Source organism: Rhinatrema bivittatum, chromosome 6 (assembly GCF_901001135.1).
Source record: "Rhinatrema bivittatum chromosome 6, aRhiBiv1.1, whole genome shotgun sequence".
NCBI lineage: Eukaryota > Metazoa > Chordata > Amphibia > Gymnophiona > Rhinatrematidae > Rhinatrema > Rhinatrema bivittatum.
Window position 1 is genome coordinate 90,453,083 of NC_042620.1, and position 18,907 is coordinate 90,471,989.

The 18,907-nt window shown below is 43.5% G+C and overlaps 1 protein-coding gene across 4 annotated transcripts in view; it reads right to left on the minus strand.

Annotated features, from left to right (window-relative positions):
* The window catches only part of RBMS1 (RNA binding motif single stranded interacting protein 1), a 417,298-nt gene that overhangs the window by 304,664 nt on the left and 93,727 nt on the right, over window positions 1-18,907 (minus strand). The window contains exon 1 of one of the 4 annotated variants that reach the window (XM_029605594.1): window positions 4,783-4,842. The exons of the other annotated variants lie outside the window; for them this stretch is intronic. Within the exon in view, the coding sequence (XP_029461454.1) occupies window positions 4,783-4,827 (45 nt within the window). The 5' untranslated portion in view covers window positions 4,828-4,842. Of the gene's footprint in view, window positions 1-4,782; window positions 4,843-18,907 lie in introns of those variants that run through there. 4 annotated transcript variants of the gene reach the window in all.

Below are 18,907 nucleotides of genomic sequence, written 5' to 3' on the forward strand. Positions count from 1 at the left end.
ATACTGCACAAAAGGCAAATTTTTTTCAGTGCAAAGCTCTAGAACAAAACAACATGATATGAGGCTTCAAAAGGAGGAAGTCAGGAGCAACATTCATGCATCTGAAAGTTTAGTGGATGCATGGAATGGCCTTCAAGGAGAAGTAATGGAGTCCAAAAAATTAAAAATTCAAGAAAACATCCCTAGTTATGAAGAAGTGAACGGAAAGCCAGAGTTCATTCACTGAGGTCTCTGGCACGCACCAGGAAATAAACTAGGAAGACTAGCAGGCCGATGCAATATCAACTCGTAAAACACGTGCATCCAAACTGGGCGCACGTTTTTTGAATACGCGCATATCCACCTGTCCTGGGCGCTCGATGCAATAGGCAAATGAGGTGACGTGCTAAAAGGGACACACAATGGGTAATTTGTGCATCCCTAGCACTCTGCATCGGGTGCCCAGGAGAAGTGGCTGTGCGTCTAGAACAACCTGGCCAGAGCTCCCTGCCCACCCCCGGCACGGCTGTTCCTGACTGGTCCTTTTCACTGACACTTCAGCCTTCAACCTATAGATGGGCCTTAGGGTCCTTATCAGCTGTCATATTCTTTGTTTCTATAAACAGGCACACTTTCCCCTTCTAATCATTCCTTAATGTCACTTATAAAGACAATGGATAAAACTGAGCCCAGCTCTGACCCTAATAGCACCCCACTGCTTATTTTCCCTTCACCAGAGTGAAACCCATTGACTCCAGCTCTGAGTCCTATTGCTTAATAAACATCTCACCCAATTCACCATTTTTCTTCTAACGCCAGTAGTGGATTAAGGCCTTCTGGTGCTCCTAGGCACCACGACTTTGGGAGCCTTTCCTCATGGTTTGTAACAGTATTTAAACAAGCACACAAAGTCAGCACAGAGCTTCAGGGCCCTAGTGTACTGACAGGCCCTGCCGCGGCCCACCCTTTGCATGAGCTTTCCAGCTAATAAGAGGCCCTACTGGAGGAAGGGGCAGGGCCATGGCAGGATCTGTCGGTGGGCTTAGAGGCCCTGCACCGAATTGATTCTTTTTGCTTTCAATAATTCTGCCTTTAGAACAAGGGTAGCCCGAGACAGAATGAATAATATATATATATATGGAACTATAGTACTGCTATTGCTGAAAACATTTTAATCCTATGCCCTGAGAATGCCCCCAGCTTTGCCTCTTTGCAGTCAGGTAAATTTGAAATTCTTAACCCACTTCTTTGATGAACCATACTGGTCTCTTCATTATTTTCTTTTTGCTCACACGCCAGACACAATAATTTGTTGCCATTTCAATGCTCCTGTTATTTGAAATGCAATAACTTCTGACTTGTCATCTGCCTTTCCCACCAGTTTTCTGTATTTAACACATACAGCTACTTTTTGTATTAGGCATGTCGGCATTTCACAGTGAAAGGCATTTGACCTATTTAATTTAAAAAAAACTGCACATGGGGGTCAATTCATCCCTTGGCTGTTCTGGCTTCCAGGAGGCCAATATCAGCCAGATACGGTATCAGGTTTTCCCAATTATCTACTGTTATAATTGGCACCTGTCATTCACTCATCGAAGGTACTGGAGGCGGTTAGTAAAACAGGAACGTTTACTGCTAAGAGCGGTATTTAAAGCACAACCTGGCTCTACCAGCTTTTCCCAGCAAGCCTTGCTTTCTTTCTCCCAGCACCCCCTATTGGCACAGCCCACCCTTACAATTTAACTCGCTCATGACATCGTCTCCTTTTGGAGAACTCCACAATGCTAGTTAAACAATTCACCTTATAACAATGGTTAATTATGGCACTGTTCTTAGCATTTCAGATTTTTGCAGACAAGGAGCCACACTGTCAAACAATTTCTATAGATCAAGCTTCACCTCAGGCGTCGCTGTGCGAGCAGACCAGGCCACTATTGACTCTGGATTGGGAAAAGCAGCACCTGCTGCTGTCCACTGCTCTGTGCGGGGTGGAAGCCGGATCCACCTGATCATCGTCAGCAGGGCTGGATTCCACTGCAGGACTTCCAGGCCCTGGGCTACCATTTTTAATATTTCCAATAACTGTGCAGCAGAAAACATGGCAAATATTTTCATGGATGCTAATTCATAACAATCTTGCCGCTCTTCTGGCCGTGTATCTGCCCGCCCAGGGAAGGGCTTACCTCAGCCGTCATGAAAAGCACTTTGCTAAGCTGGCCACTCTGAAGCCAAGACAGGCGTTCAGCCAGGGCTTGTCAGGCCGCTCGTGCCATTCTGTTTGTGGCAGAAAAACCTGCATGATCGGGCACTCAGAAAGGCGCCTAGCGTACCTTGCTGTTTGGGCGCTCAACTAGGTGCTTAGTTGCTCACATGTCTGCACGATCAGGCACCCAGAAAGGAACCTAGCTAATCTTGCTGCTCAGGTGCTGAGCTAGGCGCTTAATTGGTTGCGAATGTATGCCGTCAAGCGCCTAGAAAGGCATCTAGCTACCATTGCCGCTTGGGTGCGACCAAGTAAGGGCCTAGCTCAGCACCCGAGCGGCAATGGTTGCTAGAGCTAGACGCCTTTCTGGGAGCCTGACAGCATACATTCGTGACCAAGTAAAGCGCCTAGCCTTTCTGGGCGCCTAGCTACTGTTGCCGCACAGGCGCTGAGCTAGGCGCTTACTTAGTCGCGAATCTATACGATTGGGAACCCAGAAAAGTGCCTAGGGAAGCACCTTAAGCTGGCCGTTCCAATGCCCAGAAAAGCACCTAGCTAAGCTGGCCACTCAGACGCCGAGATAGGCGTTCAGCTAGGTGGATTTCAGGACGCTCAGATGCCAACATAGGCCCTCCGAGTCGGCACTGACACTTAACTCGTGCCCTGACCATGGTGGTAAAAAACCCGCATTAAAAAACCCACACTAATGTGGCTCCCTGCATTGCCTATGATTAGCTAATTGCTTCCTATGAGTGCTATTAGCATGCATTTGCACAGGAGAAAATGCAGTTCTGTGAGCGCATTTGTACGTGCTTTTTTCCTGTGCACAAAACCCTTATTACATCCTCGTATAGGGCTTTGTGCAGGAAAACGCGCATACAAATGCGCGTAGACTCCCGCAGCAGCTTCAGCGCACCTTATTACATCGGCCCCATTGAGTCTACTGATTCTCTTGAGTAGTTGCTATAGAACCCAACAGGGTTTTATAGGGATGGCCTTGCTGCATCATTCAGCCTTCAAGGTAGAGGCTAGAGCAGGTCCAAGTAGCCATTTAGGGCCCCTGCTGGCAGGGAGCCACCTAGCAGCCAGCTTCATTACACTGATTCAGGTAAAACAGGAGAGGGTAGAGATCTAGACAAAGAGAGAAATCTGGGGTCTCTACTTCTGCCTCTTCATCTGGTGACTATGTTGGAACTGGGTTCTCCCTTGGACCCATATCTGTAACCTCCCCATCCATTATCTGAGAAGCGAAGGAAGGTGAATGCTGTGCATAGGACATGTCTTGCACAGAAAATCAGAGTTACCTACCAACGGGCCGATGCAGTAAAGTGCGCTCAGGCTGAGTGCACTGTTAGCCCCCGTTTGGCCGCGCGTTTTCGACACGCTATTTTTACCCCTTATCCAGTAAGGGGTAATAGTGCGTAGAAAACGCGAGGCCAACCCCCCCCCCCCCCCGAACTAATAGCGCCCGCAACATGGAAATGCATGTTGATGGGCGTATTGGTCATTCCCGCGTGATACAGAAAGTAAAATGTGCAGCGAAGCCACACATTTTACTTTCAGAAATTAATGCCTGCCAAAGGCAGGCGTTAATTTTGGCAGGCGCCGGGAAAGTGTACAGAAAAGCAGAAAAAACTGCTTTTCTGTACACCCTCCAATTTAAAATCATAGCGATATTAAGTCGGAGGCCCCAAAAAATAAAAAAAAATTAAAAATTAAAAATCTGCCCGCGACTCGCGGGTTGGAAGACGGATGCTCAATTTTGCCAGCATCCATTTTCCGAACCCGTGGCTGTCAGCGTATTCGAGAACCGACGCCGGTAAAATTGAGCGTCGTCTGTCAAACCCGCTGACAGCCGCCGCTTCTGTCAAAAAGGAGGCGCTAGGGACGCGCTAGTGTCCCTAGCTCCTCCTTTTACCGCGGGCCCTAATTTGCATACAGGCCGATACTGAATCTCGCGCCCAGGACACTGGCCTGCGCATGCGTCGGGAGAGCGGGCGCTCGCCGGCTCTCCCACGACTTTTACTGTATCAGCCCGTTGGTGAGGAATCAGAAATTAGGAGGAATCCCATCATGTACCACACTAATGCTTTCTGTGGCTTCCTCTGGCTCAGGAGCAGCAGTGTCCTACTCATCAGCATGGTCATCAGAGAGATTTAGAAAAAAAGGCACTTTTTTATACAGACCACACCCATTTAACATTCTATTGATTTGTGTTTTCCTCAACCATGGGCTTCTATGGCACAACTCCTTCTTCAATGCTGTTTCTGACTGAACCTCCAAATTGCTCAACTGGACTGATCTGTAAAAACAGACTTCTTTTAGCTGTTGCTTTTCTTCCTGGAGACAGTGAATAGTCCAATGGGAATGAGGGGGTAGTGAAGAATGAGATTGATCCTCTACTGTTTTGGGGAGAGGCGGTCTCATAAGTGCATTCCTGGAGAGCAAGAAGGCACCATAAACAATCCTTTGGGAAACGTTTGACCCTATTTGGAGAGAGGCGTTTATATGAACAATTCCCATTTGCCTTTAGGTATCTGGTATTGGAAATACATTACAAGTATGATTGTAGAAGTATACTCAGGTTTTGGTCTTACCAAGCTGTGATTGCACAGCTCCTTCCAGCTGCTGGATGCAGTCATCTTTAGCAATCATCTCCTCCAGGGGCATGTGTTGCATGTTATGCTGTCCCGTTGCAGAGCTTAAGGACCATCTATGCTCTTATTTCTCACGTGTGTTTCAATTCCTCCATCTTCCTTGATGACACTCCGATGATATTAACAATAGTATGAATGTTTTTGCATATCTGCGTAAGACCATCCACCAAGACTTTCACGTTATTGGGATGTAAGTTAGGCTTGCAGGGCACTCTCTCTCTTTGTTCTTGATTTACCAGGTCTCTTGTTGATAGTCCTTGGAGCCTCACCATTCCTCCAGGAGAGCCAGAAGGTTGACTGTGGTCCTGGTTACTGCAGACAAAAGCCATTCTTGAGAGGTGAAGATCTCCGTAGCCTGCTCAGGCTCCCTGAAAGTGGGGCTTTGGTGTGCAACATCCATTTGCATAGTACTTCACCAAAAAAAAAAAAAAAAGCAAGGCATCAACTCCTCTTATACAGTCAGTATATAGGTATGTGCTGAAATGTGATAACTGTCTCATGAAACACAAGTGTGGTACTGACCTTGACACAGAAATTGAGAAATTACCTACTGCATATTAGTCCTTCTGATTGCCCTAGATTCCTTATTGCTGTCTTCTGACGAGATGATTATTAGTCCCGTGTGGTGGCAAACTGCATAACAATGTTGTTTTCTCACATTTCCTCCTACATGTTTTGTCTTTTGTTCATTTCCTCTAACAGTTCAGCTCCTAAAATTGAGGTGAAATATTTGGTGGCCGACTTTGGTGCTTTAGGGATTTATTGGCCTCACGCTGCTGGGATTTTACCCACGTAAATGTGGCACTGGAGAGAGTGAAGTGCGGGCAGCTGTTTTTGATTTCTTACCGTTAGAGCATGCCGACATCTCGGCCCGAGCCTGCTTGTTGTTTCTCTGCCTCTCTCTATAGGGGACCAACCTCTCCACAGGAACTTTGCATGTCGGGTAAGGGATAACGAGACTCATGCATAGAGAAACGAGGCAGCCTTATGTAGTCTGTGACTCAGAGCAGGGCGGACACAAAATGTTTCATTAAATGCTTATTTTGCCCTATTCATCCCTGTTTGGCCTCCCACACAGACTGCATGCCAGCTCGGAACAGCAATATTTTATGTGTTTTAATTGTATATTGTTTCTTTCTTTGAAAACCCGCTTAGAGTTACATATATTGAAATAAGTGGAATATCAAAATAAAAAAATACAAGTAAAATAGTATTTTTATTCACTGGCCTGCCCAAACAGCTTTTCACTTCAGCCTCCTTTCCAGCTGTAAAATGGGTGAATCGGGCCCATGGCCTTTCTCTGAAAAGAAAGCAACATATATGCCTTTAAAGTTTCCATGCAAAATTGTTCCATCTGTATGGCTGTCAGTTCATTTGTTAATGGTGTATGTTCTCTTGTCTAAATATTTAGACAATTCCTGATAATTGAAGAAGCAGGTTAATATTTAAAAGAAGGTTGGCATGCACACCAAGAGCTGTCAGTTTCTGCTCATCTAACAAAATACAAAAAAAAAAACCCACACCATTTTCTTCTTATTTTGAAGCTTATCATTTTCAAAAAATGGGATACGTGGTAACAAGCGCTGGGGTATTGCCAACGAGAAAGAGAGAGTCTGAAAACTATGTTTTACGCAAAGAGGCAGGTCTGTTAATACCTAGCTAGTTATTCTGCCAGTGTTTCTAAAGCAGGGACATCTGAGCAAGAGTTTTCTGAAAACCTTCCAAAATGAGTAATCATAAAACAAATAATGGCAAAAAGAGTCACTCAATAAGCTAACCTTTAAATCTGTTCCAAAAAGACACAGATTAGCTGGCAGACATATTAAGCATGAAAGTGGTAAGGATGATGCCGCTACAGTTAGTGCCATAGTTACACAGTGAACGATGGCAGAGAACGACCAAAGTGGCCCATCCAGAGCCCATCCATTTGATTTTTGTGTACTTGGGTAGATGTGCATACAAGTTCCTATATGCAACCCAACAGCAATTCCTGCTCCTCCCATCTTTTGATGGACCCCCCACTCTTTTCTTACCACTCCATATCCTCCCAACATCTTTTATAGCCACTATCTCTGCTAGTAGACACCCTTCCACGGTTTATCCATGGTCCCTCCATACAAGTGCACCAGCTTTCCTGGAGGCCACTGCTGTTTAGGATTGTACTTGCTACTCTGCCCAGCTTATCCAAATGCCTTCCAGGAAGCACAAGAAGGCATTGCCAATGCTCCTTTTGAGCTCCAACTGCTGCTCCATGCAGGTTACCCAGTTGTCTTCCAGGAAGCACCAGTAGGGTGCTCCAGATTTTCAGGGCTGGTTGATCCAGACCTGGTTTTAGCCCACTGCATGTATGGACTTGTAGTCTTACTTATTTTAAGAGAATGCAATAGGGAAATCAGAACTACAAGTCCAGACTGGTTTAACCTGTCCTGAAAACCTGGAGCCTGCTGACATCCCTAAGCACAAGTCATTGCCAATGTTGTTTTTGGGCTGCAGGTGCCACTCTTTGCAGGTACTCATCAGCTCCTTCTTGGAAGCACAATGTTCTTGTAGGCTGTACCGGGCCCCTCCATGCAAGAGTCAATTCTGAAATAAATTTTGATCTTTGGAGATGCACATTATCTAGATCATTTGAAATTATATTACACTAAAACATGTATGTTGTGAAGTTGAATCAGATGCAATTTTAGTTATCTAACCTGTTTTGGCAAAGCCCATCTCTGGTTACAATACAAGAGAAGCAACATTTGGACAGCTCCAGCCCCAAATTATAAACATTGTCCTCAGTATTCAACCACCTGAACAATGCAGTAATGACACCACAAAAAAAACAAACGTAATTCCTCAAATGAAAGTAACATCGCCAGACTTATTTTATGTCTGTATCAATATAACCAAACAGGTATTATCACCACTCAAATAATCAGAGCGAATCCTACCACCAACTTATTTTCGGCTGGGTTGGATATGCCATAAAAACACAGGTCACTTTTATCACTGATTGAGTACATATCAATGGCAGGAGTGCAGCTTCACAGTGCTTAATAACACGTGCTCAGTCACTTATCGGCAACAGCTGAATTTAAACAATGGAAAGAGATGAACTGAAACCTCACTATTAAGAGAATTGCATTTGTCTCCCTTTAAAAGAGGTATATAAACAGGACAGCTTAAAGAAGATACCAAGGGAAATACTGTTTAACTCAGATTTTACATCTCCACGTAACACTTCCAACCAATATCTAACTACCTGCCACCCTGAGCTTTCATTGGTGTAGATATCAACGCACTGTCACTACAGGACTGGAAACTGATTCTTAATGGATATGGTCACATGGTGTCACTATGGAAGGCAATATGAAAACAATTTGCAATAATTGTTGCAGCTAGATCCTCTCATTTGAAAATTGCTCCCCCCTTAACACGGCCAATAATATGTGCGTTGTTTTGGCTGTGTTAAAAAGGGGCATGATGAGGGTGTAGAAGGGAGAGTACATATCCTGATTTCATTTTAAAATCCCCACAAATAGAAAGTAATTTTCAAAGGGATTTACATGTGTAAAACTGCGTTTTATGCACGTAAATAGGATTTTGAAAATTGCTACAATATATGCTATGCTTATGTGCGTAACTCCTTTGAAAATTCAGTTTCCTGCACATTTTTTGCACCTGCAGGAAAGCAGGCTCAAAGTCTGCGGGTACTTGTGTACCTACAGTCCCTGCTGGCCTTGAATTTTCAAAGGGAAGTTCCCTGTGAAAATTAATATGCAGGTTTGTACCCAGGGACCTGCAAGCCTCCCAGGCGATTTCAAAATTGCCCCCTATATAAACACTGACAGCAATTTACAAAGCTTTGGAAATTCCATATAATAAACTCCCAGGAAACACTACAGAATTTTTGTTTTTAGAACTTTAAGTAGTCCTGAACTTGCAATGCAATGATGAAACAGACCATCTATAGCTAATCACCTGTGACGAGAGTCATGGCTGCTTTCATAGAGGTTGATGAAATTGCAAAGGCACTCTGACGCAGACAAAGCTGAACAGGTCAAAAAAGTTCAAAAGAAGTCAGAAAAGTTACATCCCAATTTAATATAACATCTTTTCAAATAAAGTGATATGTATACATAACAAAAATAGAATCTTTATGGTTTTGTGCATGGTTTCTGATGCCTGACATATAGCTTATGGTTATTGTTCATTTTGATGAGTTTTTGTAGTCAACAAATAAAAACAACATAAGAAATGCCATACTGGGTCAGACCAGTGCTTCATCGAGCCCAGCATCTTGCCTCCAACAATGGCCAATTTGAGTCACTGGAAGAAATACCAACAGATTCTAATGGGGAGGCACATTCACTGTTGCTCATTTCTAGCTTCCAGCATTAAGACTGTGTTCCCCAAGCCTACTTGGCTAGTAATTGTTAATGGAACCAAAAACTTGCTCAAACGGTTTTTTTTTTAAACCAGCTATGCTACTGGCCTTGGCCACACCTCAGAATTCCACTCATTGCTCATTGACTGAAAAAAAAAATTACTTTCTTAATATATTTTACATATACAACCAATTAAGTATCATGGTGCCCCCTAGTCCTAGTACTATTTCAAAGGATCAATAATCATTCTTTATTTACTTGATCCACGCCACTCATGATTTCATAAACTCATGAGATGTGAAAAATAAAACCTTTTTGTTAAAACAGCAACACTATATTCTTCCTCTATATACCTAATAAATAATCGTCGTGAATCAGATATGAATGAGTAACTCCACTGAGCCATCTCCATAGGAGGGAGAATGATGCCATGCATCCTGAATGTACATGTCAGTAATACAATCTTTCATACCAACCACATAAACAGAATTTATAGAAGTAGGAGGTGGTTGTCCTGATGACATGGAAGGGATGTACATATTTCTTATATATAGATAGGTAGCCTTTAATAGCACAGTATATGCACTCTTTAAAACAAATGTTAATTCATGCAATGAAGATGTATCTAGATATGTGAGTGTATACACACAAGGAAAGGAAGATGAATACATATACAAGAACTGTCTACGACTAATAATAAGGTAAGGGAGAAGTTCCCTGAAATTATCAACAGCAAACCATGCATTAGTTATGAACCCTCTCTACTCCAAAGGGACTAGTGATGAACAGAATCCCCTCTTTAGAATAGAAGCCAATATCTACATTATTTTGTTTATAGTATATGTTAGAACTATTTTGCTTAAGAAAATGTGACTCCTTATAGCTGCTTCTGGTTGTTTTCATATAACTATAACTGTCCCATGACATTTTGCTAGCACCAGTCACCGAAAACCTTGTTCTAATAGGTCACTAACTGGATCGCACCTGAATTCTCTATTGCACTACATTACTGTGCTCAAGTTCGAGGCAATATTTAAAGATCTCAAGACAAATATTAATTCATATTAACTCACAAAAGAGTATGCATTAAGTAGGCTATGATACACAATAGTTGTGTTCTCAGGTCTGAGGTCTTCAATACCAGGAAGTGAGTCAAAATCTTTGAGGAGGCAATTTTCAAAACTAAGTGTTTTGATGCAAAGTCCACTGGTACTAGCTGGATAAACAGTTATCTGGTTAAGTGGTAGCCACCCAGCCACCCAGTGCAGCTGAATATTCATACAGCGCCGCTTAGCTCAAAAGTCGCAATGTAACTGGCTAAGTGGCACTGAATAATATCTACCTCTAAAAGTCTGACATTCTTTAGTTGATGCCATTGAAAGAAAGTCTGAAAATATTTTCTGTTTTGGTAGGAATATTAGGATGTGATACCTAACATAGTAGACGGCAGCAGATACAGACCAATTGGACCATCTAGTGTGCCCAATTGTCTTCTACTCAGGTTCTCTACAAATTTGAGTAGATGAGCACATAAATTCCCATGCTTAAACCAAAACCAGTTCTCTGCCTCAAAGTCTTTTATCCAGCTCTGTTCTTGTCACTGTCTTCTGTATCTATTCCAAATATGTTTAAATTCTGTTACAGTACTGGCCTCCACCACCTCTACTGGTAGGCTGTTCCATCCAGCAACCTCTCAGAAAAGAAGTACCTCCTTGTTTGCCTTTTTGCAGATGATACCAAATTCTCCAATAGAGTAGGAGCCTTGGAAGGTACAGAAAACATGAGACGGAATCTAGTAAAGCTGAAGGAAAGGTCTAGAACTCGGCAGATTAGTTTTAATGCTAAAAAATGCAGAATAATGCATTTGAGAGCAGTGCAGGAGTAAGGCTTTAGAGGGTAAGGCTCTTCTGTTCACAAAAGAAGAGTGGGATTTGGGGGTGCTCATATCTGATGCCCCTAAGGTGGCCAAAGAGGTTAATGGCAAAAGTCAGAAGGCTACCTGAGTGCAAAGGGAGAGGACTAACCAGAAGGAGAAAGGAGGTAATACTGTCGCTGTATAAGTCTCTGGTGAGACCTCATTTAAAGTACTGTATCCAATTCTGGAGACATCGCCTTCAAAACGAGATAAACCAGATGCAATCAGTCCAGAGAGCAGCCACTAAAACGATCAACAGTCTTCATCATAAAGCATATGGAGACAGACTAAGATCTAAACAAGTATACCCTAGAAGAAAGGAGTGAAAAGAGAGATATGATAAACACATTTAAACATGTTCCAAAGCAAAAATACACAGGAGGCAAGTCTTTCAACAAGGAAGAAGCTCTAGAAAGAGGGGTCACAGGATGAGGGTGAAAGAGGGTAGACTGAAGAGTAATCCAAAAAAAATATTTCTTTACAGAAAGAGTGGTGGATGCATGGAACAGCCTCCCAGTGGAGATGGTGGAGACAAAGACAGTATTTGAATTGTAAAAAGCATGAGGCAAGTGCAGAGGATCTCTGAGGGAAAAGAAGAGATTGTAAACCTGAGTAGGTATCTTTATCTGCCATCAAGATCTATGCTTCGTATTTCCTAAGCCTAACATCTAGTAGATAAAGACAATGGCAAAGAAGGACTAACTGACCTATCCAGCCTGCCTGGCTATTCCTGTTATAGTCAGCTGTCAGCAATGGAAGAATATCATTCCTTACCCGTCAGTTTTGATTCTTGCAAGTCCCATGCTTAATCCAACACCCAATCTCCTTCCCATGTCTAACCACCCAGCTTTATAATAATCCAGAGACTAGTACTTCTCCAAAACTAGTGAGGCTATTTTAAAGGGCCAACATAAAGATGTTGTAACACGGGAGCTTTCAGGACCTCTGACATTTGAAGAAGAGGCCTGTGTAAGTCCGGAAGCTCATGAATTGCAGCATCTTTCTGATGTTCCATTAAAATGTACACAGACTCCAGTTTTCTCCAGGACCAATATAACTACTAGAAGTGTACATTGCTGTACTGTTACTAGGCAATCTGATTAACCGAAACGACCCTAATTCTGCACTTTAGGGAGATTTATTAATCTAGCAGAACTAGCATTATGATTTTAATAAAAAATTGCTAGGGCCTGTCCAGTGGCTTGGTGGAGTGCTGTGCTGTGCCTTATGGGAGAGCCCGTTTTGACTGCTAAGCCTGCTTTCTGCTCCTTGGGTCAGGAAGGACTGGGGATGCTGCAGAGGAGTATTCACAGCCTACAGATGGGTCCCAGCCATCGTGCGACAGTGACACTTAGTGCATGGCTCAAGAGAGCGGTTGTATTGGGTTCCTCAGGGAACCATGATCTGTACCTCTCAGTCAGGGGACTATTACTGAAGCAGCACTTCAGTCCCCAGTAGGAGCCAGTTTTGATTGAGCTGGAAGCGCAAAAGGAGTTAGGTACAAAAAAAAAAAAAAGTTATGAGAGACTGATTCCAATTGTTATGAAGATCTAAATTATTTAAACAAATTGCAATATTTTTTAGGACTGTTTTAAAACAGATGGAGTTGTCTATGCCTATATGCTCCTAATTATTTTTATGTTGATGACTGTAATGATTTTAGAAATATTAACATGCCAGGTTAAGCACTGATTGAATCTAAATGATGCAATTTAAAAACAAAGTGATGGGAAATAAATTAGATGCTATGTTTTAGAAATGATATTAGTATTTCTGCAGTCTCTTTGCTTTTCCTAAACTTGAAATCTGTATAAAGCAATGAGCAAATATAATAGTGTTAAAATGTGATGTAGATTAAACCTTATATTTAGGGATCAATATTCAAAGGAATTTCCATGGTTCAACAGAAGTTTTAACTATGGAAAATCCCCCTTGCAACAGCTCCCCTTCTCTAATATGGGGAAAAGGGGTGATGTCAGGGGCAGACAGGATGGACCTGGCAAAGTATGCATGGTGATTTCATTTTGATTCTTCATGCAAGGTAAGATTCCCCGCTGCACCAGCCACTGAGGAATTTTCAAAGAGAAACTCTGCAGGGACTTTCCTTTTCAAAATTGATCTGAACATTTTGGAAATTACTCTCCTGATGCTTGTGCTATACGTTAGCTAAAACAGTACCCTTAGATATCTCCTGTTCTTGGAAAAATGCTTAAGGGCCTAAGCACTAAAGCAGGGGTGGGCAACTCTGGTCCTCGAGGGCCACAAATCAGTTAGGTTTTCAGGATATCAATGAAGGGACCTTTCGCACGCGAAAAGTCCCTTATCGCGTGCGATAACAGGATGGGGGCGGAGTCAAGGAGTCACCGGGGCCGACTCTGCGCCGACGACGCGGACAGCGAAAAGGTAAGGCCCTTTTCGCGTCCTATTTCGCTCCCAATAGCTACACCTCCTATGATGGCGCTATTGGGTGCGAAACCGGCAGCGATCGCACCGCGATGGTGCGATCGTTGCTGGCTAGCGCAGGCCCGCCCCCCATTTCGGTCCCCCGCCCCTCATTTCCTAAAGTATCGCAGGCCTGCAATACTTTAGTAAATGAGGCCCCAAATCTATTTTATGCATGTTTAATTAGATTATTCTAAATAACAGTCCAATTTGTGGCCCTTGAGGACCAAAATTCTATGCACAAAATAAACAATGTAGGGTGCATGCTAAAACAGTTCTTGTGCATGCTAGCTGAATCATTGTAAACAGCCCGAAATAAAAGGGCTGATACTTCAGCCCCCTTCCTCAAAGGAAGATCAGTACCCTACCAACTTCTGATACCAGTTCAAGGCCTCACAGACAGAAGAATCAAGGAGCTCTGTGCCCCAATGAACTCTTCCCCCCAAGACACAACTGTCAAGAGGCTTTGTGTCCCAACTAATCCCACTCCTCAATCCCTTCCAACAAGGTACAAGTTCAAGAGGATGCATACCTTGAGTGATCCACCCTTCCAGATCACAACAATCAAGGGGTTCCATTCCCCAAATGATGTCTCAACTAATTCCTTGGACATATGAATCGAGGAGCCTTGGTGGGCCTTGACTATCCCAATGATGTCTACAGAAAGATCAGGGGAGGTGAGAGAGCATGATTTCCTTATTCTTCATTGTCACAGACTATCAAAATGGAGCTGGTTGATCTCTTATCTTTTATTCAAGAGATTAGTAAGCAAATAGACAAGTTGGTTTGTCTCCTCGTGTTCTAAATCTTTATGAGACATTCCAAGTCCCAGCGGTAGAAAAATATTTTGAAATCCTGCATTCCAGTCAAAAGTTTTAGAAACTAGGGCCAACAATTATTTTTCCTTATATACCTTTTTCATATTTTTTTTTGCTTTTATGTTTATAATATTTGTTTATTGTTTATCTTGTCTATTTTTTTGTTTGTTTTCTTTCTGCTTAGATTTATTTTTTCTCATTTGTAAATGTTTTTTTTGGGAGGTTCCTTTATTTTTTCCTTTCCCATCCCTCCAGCTTCTCTTCTCTCTTCCACTCTTGCAGCCCTCTTTAACCTCTCTTGGACCTCTTTCCTTCCCACCTCTCTCGTTCTTCTTCTGAGTAGGCAGGTGCAACCCAGAATGCAAGTGCTCTCGTCATGCCTGGGCCTCTCCTGGAAATGGCAGCTTTTGTTGGGACTGTGCCTCCTGCAGCAGCATCTCCACATCCCTGTCCTCCCACAGTGGCAACTCTTCCTTCTGGATCATCTGCAGCAGCGGCAGCTACAACTCTTTCTCTTTGTGGGATCAGCAAATCTTCTCCCTGGACAGGTAACAGTGGCAGTCACCATTCTTCCTCCTGGGCCAGACACAGTGGCAGTGGCTATTTTTAGGCTCAGACCAGCCTCAGTGGCAACCACAACCTTTCTTCCTGGGCCAGCTGCAGCAGCAGCATCTCCTTCTGGGCCCAGGCGGCAGCAGGTACTATGTGACAATTTTTATTCTTTTTTATTTGTATGTTTTTGTACTGTAGTTAATTGTATGATTGTTCTTGTGTGCCTCACCATGAACTGTGGATTCATGAGGGATTAGAAATTTTCTAAATACATTTTTCTAAAAAAAATTGACACCCAGGTGACTTTTATCCACTCCTGCCGAATCCCACAAAAAGGAAAAAAAACAAATTCAGTATGTGTTCTTTATGTCTGTAGATCTTTGGTGCAGATACACTCCAACATGCCCTTCACATCTGGGTATCAGAAATAAATCAACTGGAGAGAACAATTCCTTTCCCAAAACAAAAACAAGCTGCATTACTTCAAAGTGCAACAAGACTGCATCTAATCCATCAAGAATTTTCCCACTGGGGCTGATGAGGGAAAAAACCCTTGATGAATCATGTCCACCACTGGGTATCTGGCTCAGGCATTCCTTGCACTCTGTTTCTTCCTGTGTTTATTTCTAACTCATTGCTGGGATTTCTCTAGTTGTTATCCAGGCCCTCTTCTCTCTATTCTTTCTTTTTTTTTTTTTTAATTTTTATTGAATTTCAACAATTTTACATTAAGACAATGTTACAGCAAATCTCAAAAAGAAATATATTTCCAAGTTAAACAGCCCAAAATCTGGGCAAATAATAGTATCCTCTTCTTTCTATTCTTCCCTCCTAGAATACTGTAGCCTAGGATAAATTCCTCTCAACGACCGCTGGTACTTTAGTTTTAATTGAACTGTGCTCAACTGGCAACTTTGAACAGTGTGTGCTTCCCTCACTTAATCTCTTTCTATCAAATATTGGTGCTCTGAGACCACCTGGCTAGAAACCCTCTAGTCAGCGGCATCACAACATATAACAACTGAGAGAATACTAAGAGAAATTAACGGTTCCAACAGGGGTTACTAATTTCGTTTGGAATTTTCCACTTCTGCCAATTGAAGGGGAAGTAACAACAATTTTTTTTCAAGTACCCTGAATCTTTTCTTTTTAGAGAGGCTTTTGATATTGCAGTTTGCATGTCCCCCCCCCCCCCCTTTATAATTTGGAAATGCCTGGAGGTAGGTGGATAGGGACTTGGAGGAGGATCTGACTTCTGGAGTTGGCAAGTTTTGCGAATGATTAGTGGATGGAGATTTGCTGCTAAGAAAAAGGCAAACGATATGGCTGATCTAACGATGTAGGTGCCTAATTTAGGAAACATACATTGTATTAATATTGAACCCAGACCAACTTTCCCATCTGTACAAACAAATGGATAAAAGCAGACCGATGCCCTACTTACTGCTGGCCAATTCTTCGTATTTTGATTTGCTAGTATCTGGCTAGCAAAAGTGTGTTTGAGTAACTTCTGGTTTCATTTATTTATTTCTGAATTTATTTGGGACCCTTAATCAAAAGGGGCCTTACAAAAACATTTGAAAAAATATTCAAACATAACCGGCTATGTATGTTAGCCAGATAAGACTTATCCAGCTAATATACATGAATTTCCGCAGCATAAGTCTTAACTGGTTAAGTTTAGATCTGCTTTGGAGCAGGTCAAACATATCCAGTTAACTTAACTGGATAAATCTGAATATAGCTACTTCTCCAGCTAAAGGCCCGATTTACTAAAGCTTTTTTCCCATTCTATATCTATGGGAAAAATGTTTAGTAAATGAGACCCTAAGTTAGCCAGATAAGTAGCGCCTTTTAGATATGCCCACTGAATGTCCGGTTAACTACTTAGCTGGATAAGCCTACTAATCCGGCTAAGTAGCATTAAACGAGTTTTCAATATCAGGGCCCTAATGTCTACAACACAAGCAGACGTAAACAGTACATAACAAGAGAGTAACATTCTTCCAGTTTTCCATGCGAATTATCTTAGTTTTTTCATTTTTTCTATTGCAAGGGTGACGGGATGAATGACGTCACAGTGCTATATCAAATTCATGCTCATGTGTGCACTTTATTAACACTCCACTGGGGAAATCTGCTCGAAAAGAGGACTAGAGTTGGCAGTAGGCAGGCAGTAGTGTCATGGATGTGAGCCCTTGGGCTGTTGCGTGGCTGACTCAGCATAGCAGGTGAACTCACTAGGCCCACGCCGACAACTGGTAGATTCGCTCTTACTGGGACAGGAGCTAGAGTTTCACCTATACCAGCCCTATTCCCTGCAGGTTAAGTCCTTGGGTTCCAGGAGCCGGCGGCACCTGAAGATGACTGCCAAACCTGATCTGGAATGGAGACAATCCAGAGGAGTCCCCAGGATAGTTGTTGAAACAGAATTCTGCTCATGAAAGGAGAGATGCGCAATCAACCTGAGATGTAGGTTCTCAGGAATCCCTTAAGGAAGGAGATACTCTTCTTACGTAAGAGCTCCGTCTGAGAGGTAGGGTGACGGACAGGCAACTGGGCAGGGGTTCACTGTTTTTCAAGAATAAAGTAACTGCCTTGTCCAAGACCATCGTAGGGAGGTTGTACAGGTGGACCAAGCCTTCCTCTATGAAGTTGCCTGCAGCTCCTGAATCCAAGAAGGCTTCAGTTCACACCTCAGTGTTACCAAGGAGGAAGCGTACTGGCACAAGTAGTTGAGGAGAGGTTGAGGGTGTTGCAGTAACCAGAGGTCACTGGAACCTGAGTGCCGGTCTGAAATGATGGCAGGATGCCTCCTTCTCTAGGCCAATAAGGTCCTCTAATGTGGGTGGCAGGTCTCATCTTTTATGCATTCTGCTAAGCCCTGCCAAAAGATGGCGGTCAGGCTATCTTTGCCCCAGCAGAGTTTAGAATCCAAGGTGTGGAACTGAATGGCGTAGTTCCCCATGGTGCGACTAGCCTGCCTGATGAGGAGCAGCTCTGTAGCTACAGATGAGGCCTTACCAGGCTCACTGAAAACCTGCCAAAACTGGTGGAGAAAGTTGTCCAAGTTTCCCATCAGAGGATCATTCTGTTCCCACAGCAGTGATGCCCAGGCTAGGGCAGGACCACCCAGTAGTGAGAGCATGAAGGTCACTTTAGTACAATCTGAGGAAAAACTGGTAACCTGCAGTTCAAAGTCATTCTGCACTGACTGATGAAACCTCAGCAGCCCTTGGGGTTGCCCTCTTACTTGGGTGGCAGCGGGAGATGTGGCATGAGTCTCAGTTGTGAAGCTGGGGCAGCTGGGGGTAGTGCTAGTGCAGGTACAGAGGCGTGAACTTGCATGGACTCCATTTGAGCCGCCAGGCCTTGAGGAATGCCAGTCATGTTGTTGAGCTGGTCTTGCTGTTGCTTGACTTGGAGGGTCAACTCTGAGATAGCCTGAGCCGGGGACAAGTCCACCGAGTTCATAGCCTCAGCAAAGTGTCATGGATATGAGCCCTTGGGCTGTGATATGCTTGACGCAGCCTAGCAGGTGAACTTGCTAGGCCAACGCCAGCAGCTGGTGGACTCGCTCTTACTGGGACAGGATCTGGAGCTTCATCTATACCAGCTCTGTTCCCCGCAGGTTGAGCCCTTGGATTTCAGAGGCTGTCAGGCAAGTCCCATAGGAAGCAATCAGATGAAGTCAAGATTTGAGAAGCGGTGAGGGCACACAACACGCAGAGAATATCTGGGTCCAAGCCAAGGGTTGGGGCAGGCAGCGAGCAGACAGTATCCGAGTCCAGGCCAAGGATCAGAGCAAGTGGCAATCCAGGAGCAAAGTCAGAAACCAAAGCAGAGGTCAGAACCAGAGAATCAGGCCAAGACAGACAAGACAAAACAAGACAGGACACAGAGGAACAAGACAGGGCAGGAGGCCAAGAGAAGGCAACAGAGAGGCAGGAACAAGGCAGGAACCC